A 15,856-nucleotide genomic window follows, 5' to 3' on the forward strand; every position below is an offset into this window, starting at 1 on the left:
GTCATACACATGGGGGAAGCGGTCAGACAGACTGAGAAGTTTAGTCACCTGGTTCCCTAATTCCTATTCTATTTGCTTCAAAAAGCATATAATGCAAAAAAAAAAAAAAAAAAGAGAGAGAGAGAGAGAGACAATATAATGAACAGATGACATTCAAAAGTTCAATTCAGAGACTTTGTAGTGTGAGTGGTCAGGCAAGGAGACTGGATTTTAAAAAACAGCCTGGGGGTGGTGGTTTAAGGAAAAGTCTAATTTGACTTTACTACTTTTCACTCTCCCTGTAAAAGGTCGGCAAGTAACATTTTTTAAAAGCTCAGGTAATATATTTGTAGTAAGAGTGCATTAGTTGGGGCGCCTGGGTGGCTCATTGGGTTGGGCCTCTGCCTTCAACTCAGGTCGTGATCTTGGGGTCCTGGGATTGTGCCCCACATCAGGCTTTCTGATCAGCGCGGAGCCTGCTTCCCTCCTCCCTCTGCCTGCTGCTCTGCCTACTTGTGAACTCTCTCTCTCTTGTCAAATAAATAAATAAAATCTTGGGGAAAAAAAAAAAAAGAGCCCATTAGTGGGACAAGACTTGAAAAATACCCGTGGTTACAGTTCCAACTGGAACCATTCCTGGAAGGGGGAAGGGAAGAAGAAGCTGCCCTAAAGGGGCTGTGTTTCTGGTAACAAGAGTGGGGAAGCCTGGGCCTCCTCTGCCCTTGGTCCCCAGGAGCATAGTTAGTCACTGAGATTGGCATGCAGAGTACTGCGGGCAACTCAGAATTCAGTGAGCTCGGACAAGCAACCACAACTGCTGCGGGTACTGGAGGGGCCACCCGGAGCTCGCAGTAGGCCAGCTGGAAAAAGCTGTGCTGCCTAAAGAGGGCCAGAAGGCAGGCTGATCACTAATATGAGCATTTTCATTTTTCAAGAAGACCAGAGGGAGGCCACTTCTGCACATAAGACGAGGGCTGACCCCCAGGAGAAGGAGAGGAAGCCCATGCCACTGGATCTTACCTCTTCTGCGTCCTCTGAGTGGGTGGAGAGCTGGTCATGCTGAATAATCTCAGCATCCTCCTCTGTCGGTCCGTTGCCCACCCTGATCCCACCAAAGTTGAGAGTTCCCTACACAGATGAACAGAAAGAGTAGAATTTGCCTGGGCTTTAATGTGACATTCTGTGAGGTGGGGAAGGGCAATGGTTAGTACATACAAACCTCAGAAAAGCATATATTCTAGCAACAAAATCAAAACCCGCTGATCCAACAGCTGAACTAAAAACAAACCACTGTCCCCGCCCCAACCACCACCGGCCCAGCCCCAGCCCCAGCCCCAGCTGCAGCTGCATTTACCACCTCACTCTGATCAGTTCTGCCTGCCGCTTCCGGATGCACTAACCTGGCCTCGGTCAAGGCCAGCTGAGAGGCCTGCTAGAAGGAAAAGCTTCCTATGAGCAGACTCTTATAACGACTGTAGCTCTATCTATAAAGTTGTCAGGGGTCTAAGTTTTTCTAGAACTAAAGACCAGACTTTCTAGGAGGGAGGGGAGCCAAATGACAAGGTGATTATAACCTGGTTGGATAAGCTTTCAACTGGAACCCAAGAGTTCCAGCAACCTCCCCCAGAAGCGGACCGGGTCTCTGCCCAGGAACAAAGGACTTCCTAGGATCAGGGAAGGGACAAAAGCTTAATGTACACCAGCTCGTGGATAGAGAATATGGAGTTAAAAAGAAAGAAAGAAAGAAAAAAGAACAAGGAAAAGGCTCCTTTCCTTCAGTGGAAGACTCTGGAATGTTCCAACAATCTTGGAGGCATGTGGCAGTTGCAGACTGGGTGCTTGCCTCTACCTGTTTCCCAGTCACTGTGTTCAGTGGGCTCCCCAGAACCAGAATTTCTAAGTCAATCTGACTTGAAAAGCTTGGGTTTGCTGAGGCAAAAGGCCTCTTTGAGTGCAAAAACCAGGCAGAACTGGAGTGAAATCAGACAAACAGCAATGAGAGCTAACCTACCAGAGGGAATAGGAGCTAAAGAACCAGTCCTTAGACCCAATGCTTATGGTTTCTGATGAGGGAGCCCAAAGGAGGCAAGAGTTTAAAAACTGCTCTCCAGCAAAATGGCCTTCTGGGCAGCAGCACGATGTGCCAACTGCCCTGGGGTCCCCACTCAGGGCTCTACCTTCTGGTGTGCACTTTTTACCACAGCTTATGGACTACTAGAACTCAGTGTCTGGGCAAAGTCTCTCTCTACTTGTAGCACGGGTTCTCCCGTGCTGGTCAGAGAGCCAGCTGCATCAGAATCACCTTGATATTAGAGATTCTCAAATGCTACCTCCAGAAATCGTACGTTTAGTAGGTCTGGAATGGGGCCTAGGAAATCTATGTTTAAAAAAACATCCCCCAAGTGCAAACTGTATAATTATTTTTACTGTCTGTCAAAATTGAAAATGTAAGCACACACACACAAAAATGCAAGTACCCTTTGAGACTCAGCAGTCCTGCTGCTGGGAACATCTGTGTTTATGAAATTTGATCAAGGTACACGGACAATGATGTTCCCTGCATTCTTATTTGTAATAGCAAAGAATTGGGAACAACCAACATATCCATCAACAAGAGAGTGATTACACAATTTTAGCATATCCAACAGAATGTTCTATGGAATACCAGACAACTATAAAAGAGTGAAACGATCTCCCAGGACACACTAAAAATTTTTAAACCTAAAACTGTGGCAGAAGAGTGCCACAGTTTAAAACACAATTCCTAGTACATTTTAAACACATACATATATACATGTACAAACATATATACAGATTTATATTAATGGATAATAGAAATATGCAGAAAAAATTTGGAAGCAAAAACTCCCCTGCCTCTGAGCAGAAGGGGTCTGGGAAGAGAGGGACTTTCCTTTTCTGTACTATTTGCATTCTCTAAACTATTGCTTTAATTTTACTTTTTAGTGTTTTGGTTTTAGTTGGGCTTTAGTAGCCCCAACGTGGGGATGGAACTCAAAACCCTGAGATTAAGACCTGAGCTGAGATCAAGAGCCAGACGCTTAACCTACTGAGCCACCGAGGTGCCCCCTAATTTTACTTTTTAATGTCAATAGGGGATTGTCTAGGTCATGGAATCAGGAACCATCTTTATTACTTCTTTTGTTTTAATACCTAAGAAACAAACAAATTTAAAGTTTACCAGGTGATTCTGATGTGTAGTCGGATTCAGGAAGACCTAACACCCTGGGCACCTCCAGGTCACACACCTTATACCCAACAACCCTCAGCAGGTGGACTGCGGACAGGAGAGGACCCCAGAGTACCCTGACAAGGGTTACAGGGTCCAGCTAGCCTTTAGGCTTTCAGGCTCCCAAAACAGAAGGTCATTTCTGAAGCTTTCCCCAACCAGCAGACAGAGTGAGGGGCAGACAGGTAAACCATCTCCCCAGGCAGACACCAACAAGTGTCCCTTCAGGACACAGGACATGAGAGTTCTAGGAAGAGGGGATGAGACATATACATCAGCAAAAAAAAAGAAAAAAGTAAACTGTAACACATCGCTTATAGACAACCAAAGGACAGAAGAAACACAGATCAGTGATCATATCCTCAGCCCTTAGGGTCAAGAATCCAGGGTCCTTGTTGTTAAATGACCGAAATGATGCCTTCAGGCTGCTCTCTAGAGCCAGATATTTTGCTAAAGAATTAGTGAGGTGAAGAAGACCCCATGAATATGCAGCTTTCCAGACTGGGGACATTTAATTTGGAGAGTGTCACAGAAAGGGGATACCAGAGTTAAGAGCATCAAGACAGATGCCTTAGAAGCACATCTTAAATATGCTAAGACTAGCAAAAAGAAGAGCATTGGGAAAGAATGTTGATAAACGGATAGTATGTGCTTTGTGGGCTTTTAAAAAAAACTTCTCATAGGAAAGGAGAGAGTAAGTCTCTCTTTGAACATAATTTCAAGCAGCAACATTAAATGATCTTCTGATCCAAAATGTCAGCCCTTTTAGACTCGTTCTAGAAGGATGATTATGGCAGGTATCTAAGTTTAAAATGATCAGAAACACCTAATGAAGGAAATAGTTCTCCATCTAAATATTTCATTTTCTTTCTGTCACTAGATCACACCAGCAACATGTGTGATCACTGCTGGTGGTATTTTAAAAATCTCACCAATTACCTGGAATTGACTGGGCTAAGTTGGTCTCAGCACATTAAAAGAGTTTTGTTAAGAGATATCGTTAAGGACAAATATTGAAATGTTTCATTTTAATTTGAAGTGCTGTTGCTGAATTATGAGTTGATATTTAAAGAAGGAAAGATCCAGACAGATGACTTTGCTTACTGCATCAGATGCAGAGGGCACAGAGACCCACGCAGACTGGAGGTCTCTGGAGCAGTGGAGGACAGGAGGGCTTCTGAGTCTCTCACAAAAGAGCAGACATGTATAAGGTCCCACTGGCAGGAGAGAGAGTCATAGCTAAAATGGACCAAATGCCCATGCATCCCTCCAAACCAGAAGTTTAAAGAGCAGGGGAATTACTTCAAGAATCACAGGAATGTTCTTGCTCCATGCTGAAAAATCATCTAATACATGGTTACAAAAGACAGACATGAAAGTGGATAAGTCCAAGAGCTGCCTCTTGGATTAAGATGATGGGATTCTGAGAGGGCACAACAGTCACTTTGCTTCCATAGATAGGACTGTACTTACAGATTTTAATAGAAACTTAACTTAGGAGACCAATGGTAAAGATGATATTAGAATCTATTCGTAAGAGGTGGATATCTTTTCTGTCATCTCAATGAGTAACAAGGACGTACTTCCCAAGAGCACACATGTCCCATGCTCTCAATGTAACTGAAAAGAATTCTGCTGCACTGTTTGCCACCTCTTTACACAAAATGTGATGGTTTGTCAGTTTTAATTCACTCACTGTTGCAGCCGCTGCTGCCTCTAGTCCCTGCTGGCTCGGGGTTGGGCTGACTGGGGCCTCCACAGGCTGCCCTTCCTGATAGTGAATGGAAGAGAAGAGGAAGGGGGAAAGAAAAAAAAGAGGGAGGGAGTGAGGGGGGAGACGAATGGAGGGTACATGGAAGGATGAAGATGGTCAGAAAAGGGAGAAGGAGGGTCTTGTAACTCAGCTGCTCTCCAACAGGAATAATAACCTAACAGCCTTTTGAGAGTCATGCAATAAGATCTTTCGGGCTTTACTAGGCAGTGTAATAAGTAAGCATTATTGCATAGGCAGAAATGAAAATCTGGCAACTTAAGTGTGTGTGTGTAGAATTCATAAGCACACATACATTAAGTAAATACAAGTGTATGTGCTCCTTTCTAAAAAGGAAAAAAAAAAAAATCAGTGTTCTTTAAACCAAATGTTTTTTCCGGGTGTCTTGGTTGGTGAAAGTATCATGGTGTCATTTTAAAAGAAAATGTCTCAGCATCAGCCCTGTGGTTGCCCAGGCAAACCACAGGAGTGGATTCACCTCCCTGCAGCTCTTGCAGCCCTGATCTGGCTGACGCTGCATCCAGGCAGGCCCAGACCTGGACTGTGCTGAGCACAGCATGAGCAAAGCATGGCCAGGAAAGGTAAAGACCTATGACTTGTTTTCTCTACCTGAGCTACACAAAGCTGAATCCAGATGTTCGAACAGCAAATACATATGGTTTTTTGGTTTTTAAATTTCAGCAGGTCCAGTGCTCATGCTGGGATAGGACACAGGTGCATTTTAAGATCATATAGACTTATGCACAATTCATTATATCTGATGAGGAATTGCCTTGATCTCAAGGGGGGAAAAATCTAGTAACTTTCAGCAATAAAAATACACCCACCAAATGCTTCTTCCTCAAATATTGATGGCGAAGGACCAGTGGTTTAAACAGTAGCATCCAAGGCACACACAGTAGTGCAACCACTACCAGGAAACACTGAATTCCTTTCTACAAAATAAGGACAAGGCACATCACATTAATCAAACATGCAGTTTCCAACTCCAGCACAAATATCCCCTAAACAGTACTTTCTTACTGATCTAACAGTAACACTATCTAGCTTCTCAAAATAATTAGATGATGTTGTGGCAAAGCCCAGGAATTGTCTCATAGGATGAGAATTATAAATTCTGCTGTTTGTGGATACAGGAATTATAATAGGTCCTCCGAAGCTAAGGAGGATGGGCTGAATTTAAGTCTGGATATATGGTCTGAAAACTAAAACCACAGAAAGAGATTTTTAAAGGCTTTGCCAGAGTCACAGAAGTATCTGGCTTCCTGACCTAGGGTAACCACCTAAGACAGTCCACCTCTGGGTTGACGCACCTGTCCAGAATACAGCATCGAATTACTAGAGTCCCCGTAGGAGAAGAGAAACATGTTTATGAAATGGATCAGAAGGCTCGGTGCTTTCTCGGATGTATTAGCATTATAGGCTGTCCACTTGTAAAATATGAGGATAACCAAGTAGCCGAACAAAGAGGTCATGAAGATTATTTCAGGAATAAATCCAAAGTAGATATTCAGGGGCTTCTTGAAATAGCTAAAAAGGAAGAGAGAAAAAAAATGTTAAAGGTCAACGGACCCAGAGGGGTGCCTGGCTGGCTCGGTCAGTGGAGCATGGGCCTCTTGGTCTCGGGGTTGTGTATTTGGGTCCCACACTGGGCACAGAGCTTACTTTAAAGGTGAAGAGACCCAGGGTCACCCCTACACGAAATGGAGTACTTAGTAGATTTCCTACCTACAGCTCCCTCAATTCTGTCCTTATCACTTAAAGAAGCAACAGCCAGAAGCACAGGAGGCCAACAGAAACAAGAAGGATTAACCGTGACTTCCAAACTTTTGGACCTTGAACATCCTGGTACCAACCCCAGTAATCTTTTCCCATGAGAAAGAGACTAGAAAATATAGTACATTCTGGGACCACAGTTCATAATTTTAAATGAGTTACCTATAAAAGAAAAAAGGTAACTCACTCATTTTGATGAAAATGACATAAGGTTTTTCAAAGATCTTCACTGCAGTTATGAATTGTTAAGGAACTAATATTACGCCTCATTTAAGAATATGAGATTTTTAGGGGCACCTGGGTGGCTCAGTGGGTTAAGCCTCCACCTTCAACTCAGGTCATGATCTCAGGATCCTGGGATTGAGCCCCATACTGGGCTCTCTGCTCAGCAGGGAGCCTGCTTCCCCCTTCTCTCTCTACCTGCCTCTCTGCCTCCTTCTGATCTCTCTATGTGTCAAATAAATAAACAAAATCTTTAAAACACAAAAAAAGAATATGCAATTTTTATAAAAGCACTTCTTTAACACAGAATGGGGTTCTGAGTTACTAATTCCTCCCCAAATAAGCCATTATATCTTTATGCAAAAGCATTATCTAAGCTATGCGTGTTCTTGTGACATAAATACAGCAACTCACGTATGGTTGAAGAGGCTCAAGGTGACTCCAAACATCATGTGGGTGATGCCGAGGATAACAGACGTTTTCATTTTAAAGGAGTTGAGAAAGGTCAATTTATTGGTAGCAATGTTCCAGATCTGTCACAACACAAGGAAACAAAAAGGCATTACAGAGTTCGTGAATAGGATATTATTCACCTATTTCTTTTTCTTTAAAAGTAAGCTCTACAAAAAAAAAAAAAGTAAGCTCTACTCCCAATGTGGGGCTAGAACTCATGACCCTGAGATCAAAAGTTGCATACTCCACCAGCTGAGTGAGCCAGGTGCTCCTGGCTTTTTTTTTTTTAGTTATAGAAAATCCTAAACACAGACTTAAATAGAGAAGACAGTATAACAAACTCACATTTACCTATGACCCAGATGCACAATTACCTATTGACTCAAGGTCAATCTTCTTTTATCATACAGACAATCTACTTTCCACCTCCATATTATTTGGAAGCAAAGTCCAGGTATCATATCATTTTACCAGTAAATATTTGACTTTTTTGTTTGTTTTAAGAAAGAGAGAGCCCGCCTGCTGGGGAAAAGGAGGAGAGGTGGGGAGAAGGGCTGAAAGAGAGAGAGAGAGTTTTTTTTTTTAAGACTTTATTTGAGAGAGAGAGAGTGAGAGCATACAAGCAGGTGGAAGGGCAGAGGGAGAAGCAGACTCCCTGCTGAGGATGTAGGACTTGATCCTAGGACCCCAGGATCACAACCTGAGCCAAAGGCAGATGCTTAACTGACTGAGCCACCCAGGTACCCAACAGAGAGAATCTTTTTTTTTTTTTTAATATTTTTATTTATTTATTTGACAGAGAGAGAGAGATCACAAGGAGGCAGAGAGGCAGACAGAGAGAGAGGGTGAAGCAGGCTCCTTGCTCAGCAGGGATCCCAATGCACGGCTCAATCCCAGGACCCTGAGATCATGACCTGAAGTGAAGGCAGAGGCTTAACCCACTGAACCACCCATGCACCCCAAGAGAGAATCTTAAGCAGGCTCCACACCCAGGATGGACATGGGGCCCGATCTCATGACCCTGAGGTCATGATCTGAGCTGAAATCAAGATCAGATGGTTAACTGCCTGAGCCACCCAGGCACCACACCCTACCTTTTTTAGGTAAGGACTAATTTTTTTTAAAACATGACCACAATACTGTTATCACTCCCAAAAGCATTAACAATGACTCTTTAATATCATGAAACATACAGTCAGTATTTAAAATTCTTTAAGGGACGCCTAGGTGGCTCAGTTGGTTAAGCAGCTGCCTTCGGCTCAGGTCATGATCCCAGCATCCTGGGATCGAGTCCCACATCGGGCTCCTTGCTCAGCAGGGAGCCTGCTTCTCCCTCTGCCTCTGCCTGCCATTCTGTCTGCCTGTGCTCGCTCTCCCCCCCCTCTGATAAATAAATAAAATCTTCAAAAAAAAATTCTTTGATCGTGCCCCAATTATTTATTTATTTATTTTTAAAAAGATTTTATTTATTTGAGAGAGAGAGAGAGAGAGAGAGAAGGATAGCACAAGTTAGGGAGAGAAGCAGAGGCAGAGGGAGAGGGACAAGGAGGCTCCCTGCTCAGCAGGGGTTAATCCCAGGACTCTTTGGATCATGACCTGAGCCAAATGAAGGCAGATGCTTAACTGACTGAGCCACCCAGGCACCCTATGCTTCAATTAAAAGAAAAAGAAATTCATTTACTCAAAGTAGAGTCCAGATTAGGTCTCTACACTGACACAGCTCTTAAATATCTAATCTATAAATTCTCCCTCTACTCTCCTTTTTTTTCCTTACAAAATATTTGAAGAAGCTGGGACATTTATTTTGTAGATGTTCCCACGGTCATTGTTTTCCTGATCATATCCCCATGGTGCTGTCTTTCCATCTATTTTTATTTTTTTAAATTTTATTGGGAAAATAAGAATCTATTTGAAACAGGAAAAAGGAAAAGAAAACAGAGAGAGAGAAAAAGAAACAAAGGAAAAAAAAAAAAGAAATGTAAAATGTTAGTCTGAAGGACAAACGAGTTGTGAGGAAACACCTGGAGCTCGAGCTCAAAATAGTCTCTTCCCCTGGTGCTGGAGTTTTGCCATCCTGTGGGATCCATAGCTTGTCATTCACCTGTTCTTCCAGTCTGTCTTCTGGGGGAGTTCCATCTATTTTTAAATATCAGTTGCCTTAAGCTTTGTCACCTGGGCCTGGACATCTGCAATATTTTCCACAGTTCTGCCTCCACTTGACCATCAGATTATGTTTCCTGAACCAACGCCTCCAATGCAGGCACTTCCCTGTGCCCAAACCTACCCCACACCCCCACTGTCTTTTTCAGGATGAAGAGCAGATTCAGGAACGTGAGGAGCCAGGTCTTCCATCGGCTAGCCTGGCATCATGTTTCCTGAACCGGGGTCCTTGTGAGGCGCTCACGCTCGGCGACTTCTAACCTGAAAACTTGTGGCTGATTCTCTCTCAGACCCAGTGTACCCTAAGATTCAGTTCTATAGCTCCAACGGCCTGATGGACATGTATACCTGCACGTCCAACAGGCTCTTCAAACTCAAAACCTACCCTTAAGCATCAAATGAGATGTATGCAAGACAACAACAAAACAAAACCAAACCAAAAAACTTTCTGTTAACTACAGAACACTATAGAATGTTACCTAGTATTATTATTAGACTAAGCTACTTGAGGGTAGGGGCTACAACTGCAATTATGTGTTTCCCCCAGCAAGCACTAGACACAATGGGATTCAGTAAACATTTGTTATGTGAAATGTTATTCAACCTCTTCAAGCCTCTGTCTCCTTATCTGTCTCCCGCCTAATGTGGGACTTGATCCCAGGACCCTGGGATTCTGACCTGAGTTGAATGCAGACGCTTAACCAACTGAGACGCCCAGGCGACCCCGAAATATTTTTTAAAGGCCAAATTAATGCCCATTTTTTAAAGAAACCTTGATCTTTCTGTCCCATAACGATCTGTTTTTCCTCTGGAATTCTGTGCTCCTTTTTGTCTAATGCTCATTCTTAAATTCCTCCCTCCATCCCCTTTTTTAAAAAAATATTTTATTTATTTATATGACAGACAGAGATCCCAAGTAGGCAGAGAGGCAGGCAGAGAGAGAGGGGGAAGCAGGCTCCCCGCTGAGCAGAGAGCCCGATGCGGGGCTCGATCCCAGGACCGTGAGATCATGACCTGAGCCGAAGGCAGAGGCTTTAACCCATTGAGCCACCCAGGCGCCCTCCTCCATCCCCTTTTAAACAGACAATACAAAAGATTTGATCACACTTTATTTGCCTAAGTTTTTGTTTTTGTTTTTGTTAATTCTGGGAAAAGTTTCTGTAAGTATGTAAGGATAAAAATGGAAATCTAAAAATCCATAGAAAGAACTGCTTCTGCTTTGTTAAAACATCTGCTAAAAATAAAAGCCAAACTAAGTTAAACAGAAATAAACTGGGAAGGAGTCTTAAAAGTCAGTCTTCCCAGGGTCAAAATTATCACACACCTCTGAAATAAATAGTACAGGAAAAATTATTTGGCTCCCTAAGGCATGGTTTGGAAGTACTCTAGACCCCTACACAAAGGCTTTCCAAAAATACTTCAGCTGAAAACCAAGTTAACTATCTTCAATTTAATTCTCTCACTTCCAGGTTACAGTTTAAAAATCTGGTGTTAGGGGCACCTTGGTGGCTCAGTTGGTTGGGCGTCTGACTCTTGGTTTCGGCTCAGGTCATGATCTCAGCGTCAGGGACCAAGCCCTGGAACGGGCTCTGTGCTCAGCAAGGAGTCAGCTTGGGATGCTTTCCCTCTTCCTCTTCCTGCCCCTCTGCCCTTCCCCCACACACATGCACACTCTCTCTCACTCTCTCTTAAGTAAGTACGTAAATAAACCAATAAATCTTTTTTTAAAATGTGGTATTAGACAAAAGGAAAGAAGTGTTCTTACTGGATCGATGCCAAAAGGGTATGGTCCACCAAAAACTCCAGGGACGGATGGGTTCAACTGCAGAACAGGGTTCCCCCGAAGTGTCTCCTCCCTACCACGTCAGGAGAAAAGTTCCATTTATTTTTATCAAGAGAGGGAAACTGCTGGGGTCCAAAACTGATCCTAAAAGAAACTACTTCAGCTGTCCTCTCTCTTCAATAAAAGAGGAGAGACTAGCATCTGAGAATAAGAAGGGAGCAGAAATAACAAGACCACAAACAAACACACCTACACAATTAAGTAAGGAATTTGGGGACTCTGCTTTTAATTTACAAGAAGAAACAATGTGCCTAAATTTATAGTCTCAGTTTCTTTCTTTTCTTCTTCTTCTTCTTCTTTTTTTTTAAATAGGCTCCACACTTAGGGCTGCCTGGGTGGCTCAGTTGGCTAAGCATAAGTAGGCTCCACACCCAGCGTGGAGCCCAATATAGGGCTTGAATTCACAACTCCAAGATCAAGACCTGAGCTGATTTCAACAGTCAGGTGTTTAACTGACTGGGCCACCCAGGCACCCCAGGCACTCAGTTTCTTGATAGTGTTGAAGGAATCACAAACATTTGCTTGGCTGGGGCATAAATAAGAGGGGACACTGGATTCTTCCTAAACAGAGACACTGTCAGCCACCTCTTCAAGAGGTATAAGTTTACCTCTTGTCTGGACAATCAGAGCTGAACAGAAAGGGAATGAACTTTGACTTTTAGCTTCTTTGCAACTTACGTCCAATTATATAAAGTGAACATTGGCCGTACGCTCCAGGATGACCCGAAGATATTAAGAGACTTGGAAAAGCAATCATTGTAGATGAGGCCAGTGTAGATGGAAAACACGCCCATCAACAGGATAATGTACCGGCCGCTGAACACGGTGCTAAACATCTGGGAACCAGAAGAAAGACATCAATGAAACGTACTCCTCATGGCTCATGTTGTGACAATGTTACAGAGAATATATGACCCTTCTTCTCACACTAATCTACCCCACCCACCTTGGGTCAGAGAGCTTAGAGTAAAAGCCAAATACAGTGCTAACAAGAAATTACTTTCACAACACATGACCACTTTAGAGTTAAAATGAATATAACTTCTCTACTCCTGCAATGGCCTCTGTAACTTCTCTGTAAATGCATGGATAAAAGACTCCCAGATCATAATTTTATAATGAATGTTTGAGAGATGACAAAGTTTCAGTCCAACGCAGATGGAGCAAACATTACCTCATTCTCATTCTTCTGAGAGAGGATCCGGCTCTCCCTCAATACCATCCATACAGCAAAAAGGGTCATCAAAATACCATGGCCAAAGTCCCCAAACATCACAGCAAACAGGAAAGGGAAAGTGATGATGGTATATGGAGCTATAAAGAAACCAGAGGGAAAAAGCAAAGTACAGGAAACCGTGACCATCAGCAGCAGATCACATTCCTCCTCATACACTAAGATCAGTATAAGGGGACTTATTTTCTAGCTGTTGGTCAGACGGACTCCCAGAGAAAATCTTCCATGACAGGATCCCCACGTCCTCACAAAGCAGCTCTGATGGGATCCGGGTGACCATTAGCATTTTAAACAAAGAACACAGGAAGTGAAAGTTCTGTCCCTAGCCCTGGCAACAGTGTGGTTTGTTCTTTGATTCCCTTTCTCTAAGCCCAGAATGCTGCTCCTTTGACAGGCAAGCTTTCTTCTCTTGTGCAGCAACCATTTCTCAGCTGAATAAAGTTCCCAGGTAAGTGGGAGGAAGCCCAGAGCCCAGAGAAAAGCCAGTCCCGCAGACTTTAGCTAAAAACAAACTTTCAGACTTGTGACTTAATATATTACTCTGTTTTTGCTTTGTGAAATCTGTTTTGTGTCTAAAATGGTAGATAATTGCTATGTTTTCTCTAACCTGGAATAGGGAAGCCATTTAAAAATATCAGAAATCTCCGAACAAACTTTTTGCTTAAAGCACTTCCTACAAATGGTATGCTAGAGAAAGTCAGGTGTTTCATAGTTGTGAGGGCACACAAAAGAATCCAATCCCCTGAGCTCACTCCTATAAAACCATGTCTCAAAGGAGAGCCGCCCAGTAATAAACTTCCCTCCCTGTGTCAAAATGGGCACCTCCTTACAGGAATTCCGTCAGGGCTGAGGTCTTGACTACATCGTTAGTTTTATGCCAGTTACTCAGGAACATTTGAAGAGAGGCATTAGAAGAAACAAACAAACAAACAAATAAAACCTCTAGAGGGAGAAGATTCAAGCTTTTTTACCTGGATTTATCTCTCGGTAAGTTCCAATTCCATAAGCATCGACTATGTTCTGAAAGCCATATGTGAACTTGTTTGTTTTGTTATAGGTTGGGGGTGTCTGATTTGTTTGCATCCTGTTCAGAATAGAGGGCACAGTGGAACCACTGTGTTCCTGGGAAATAGTAAACACATATATCAAAATTAGATCATATGTATTTATCAAAACTCATCAAACTACACATATAAAATAGGTGCTTTTTACGTTATGTTTATGTCGATCTTGCCCAGTCTTTAGAGAAATATGATCTAGGTATAAAATCTACAGTGAAAGATTTAAATTAAGTGTTACAAGGAATATCCTTATGTGAGAAAATTCAATTCTAAAATGTGCAACCAAAGAAAACATGGAACTTCCTTGTCTGGAGACATTCTCATGTGCCTTTCTAAGAGTATCGTTGTTCTGTCCTTTTATGGAGAAAGCAGCATTAAGAGTATTATTGTTCTGCCCTTTTATGGAGAAAGCAGTGTTATCTTCTTGAACTCTAACTACTAGACAGGACTGCCAGGGTTATTTCTCGGAGCAGTCTGATGGGAGCGCCTGGGTGGCTCAGTTGGTTAAGTGGCTGTCTTTGGCTCAGGTCATGATCTCAGAGTCCTGGGATCAACGACCCTGTACTGGGCTCCCTGCTCAGTGGGGTCTGCTTCTCCCTCTTCCTCTGCCCCTTCCTACCCCCTGCCACTTGTGCTCTGCCTTCCCTCTCTCTCAAGAAAATAGAATCTTAAAAAAAAAAAAAAAAAGGGAACCAGTCTGAGGAACAAAGAGAATGGATAAAGAAACTAACATTCTGGTCAGGAGCTATTCTGAAGAAGCATGAGTATATACCCAAGTCATTTCATCTTTTTTAAAAAAATATTTTAATATTTATATAATAATTTTGAGAGTGAGAGTGTGTGTGTGTATGTGTACATGACTAGAAGAGGAGGAGAGAGAGAATCCCAAGTAGACTCCACACTCAGCACGGAGCCCGATGTGGGGCTGGATCTCACAGCCCTGAGATCATCATGACTTGAGCTGAAATCAAGTCAGACACTCAGCCGACTGAGGACTGAGCCACCCAAAAGCCCAGTCATTTCATTTTTTTGAACTGCAGTTTCCACGTCTGGAAAACAAAGTTATACGAAATGTATTGTTAGGAGGCAAGAGGAGTACAAGATGAGTCTAAGAACTCTGAAAGTAGAAATGCCATAAAATGTCATCAATTAATGTTAGTATGGATGAGAACTGCTCCTCCCAGCTGCACTGCCAGCTGTGGCGGACTCACCGTGCCCCTTCTGAGCGCAAACTGGATGGAGTCGAGGTCAGTAACGGGGCACCAGACCTCTGCGATCAGACACTTCTGGGTCACGTCGATGTTGCACAGGTTCAGGGTGTGGTAAATGGCCTTCATCTTCCGCACTTTGATGAACCAGACTCGGATGTTCTTAGCAGCTGCCTGCAGGACCCTCTGGCGGTGATCCTCTGTTTGATTGAGAACCTTATGGGAGAGAAAGCAGCAAGGAGAGATCCTTCTACACCAGGCTTAGGTCTCAGCATATAAATGGCCAAGAGGCACAGCTTTCTGAGAAGAATTGCTAGGGATTTATTCTTCTTCTGACGAGAATGGCCTTTTTTCGGGGAGGATTATAGGGAATTAGAATTTTAGTTACTAATATTCATTTTCACTCAGCTTCAAGATAAAAAGAAACCTGAAGAGATAGTTTTTAGTTCCTCTATATTTATCTTCCCCCCAACTCCACAGCTTATCTGATCATTAAAGAGCAATGACTTTCCATGTAGAGTCTGTAACTCAGACTCAAAGACGTCAGCATTATAGGGCTGGGACTGGACAAAATCCACTATTAAAAACAGTAAGCTGGGGCACCTGGGTGGCTCAGTGGGTTAAAGCCTCTGCCTTCAGCTCAGGTCATGATCTCAGGGTCCTGGGATCAAGCCCCGCATCGGGCTCTTTGCTCAGCGGGGAGCCTGCTTCCTCCTCTCTCTCTGCCTGCCTCTCTGCCTACTTGTGATCTCTCTCTGTTAAATAAATAAAATCTTTTAAAAAAAAAATAAAAATAAAAAAATAAAAATAAAAACAGTAAGCTGCAGAATGCGCTGAACATAAGCCAGCACCGGGGAATGATGGGAAAGAGGCAGGGCTGAATGCCGCTGCCCGCCTATGCC

The 15,856-nt window shown here is 43.1% G+C and overlaps 1 protein-coding gene across 7 annotated transcripts in view; it reads right to left on the minus strand.

Moving 5' to 3' along the window:
- The window catches only part of ATP6V0A1 (ATPase H+ transporting V0 subunit a1), a 63,872-nt gene that overhangs the window by 12,945 nt on the left and 35,071 nt on the right, over positions 1-15,856 (minus strand). For 4 of the 7 annotated variants that reach the window (XM_059379456.1, XM_059379455.1, XM_059379454.1 and 1 more), the window contains exons 10-18: positions 14,958-15,170; positions 13,657-13,807; positions 12,626-12,765; positions 12,130-12,287; positions 11,374-11,464; positions 7,410-7,528; positions 6,311-6,527; positions 5,825-5,932; positions 1,000-1,107 (exon numbers count right to left, since the gene is read on the minus strand). In XM_059379456.1, coding sequence (XP_059235439.1) covers positions 1,000-1,107; positions 5,825-5,932; positions 6,311-6,527; positions 7,410-7,528; positions 11,374-11,464; positions 12,130-12,287; positions 12,626-12,765; positions 13,657-13,807; positions 14,958-15,170 — 1,305 coding nt within the window. Of the gene's footprint in view, positions 1-999; positions 1,108-4,922; positions 4,998-5,824; positions 5,933-6,310; positions 6,528-7,409; positions 7,529-11,373; positions 11,465-12,129; positions 12,288-12,625; positions 12,766-13,656; positions 13,808-14,957; positions 15,171-15,856 lie in introns of all 7 variants that reach the window. The other 3 variants (XM_059379452.1, XM_059379450.1, XM_059379449.1) reach the window with 1 other exon arrangement.

This window comes from Mustela nigripes, chromosome 16, assembly GCF_022355385.1.
Source record: "Mustela nigripes isolate SB6536 chromosome 16, MUSNIG.SB6536, whole genome shotgun sequence".
Classification (NCBI taxonomy): Eukaryota; Metazoa; Chordata; class Mammalia; order Carnivora; family Mustelidae; genus Mustela; species Mustela nigripes.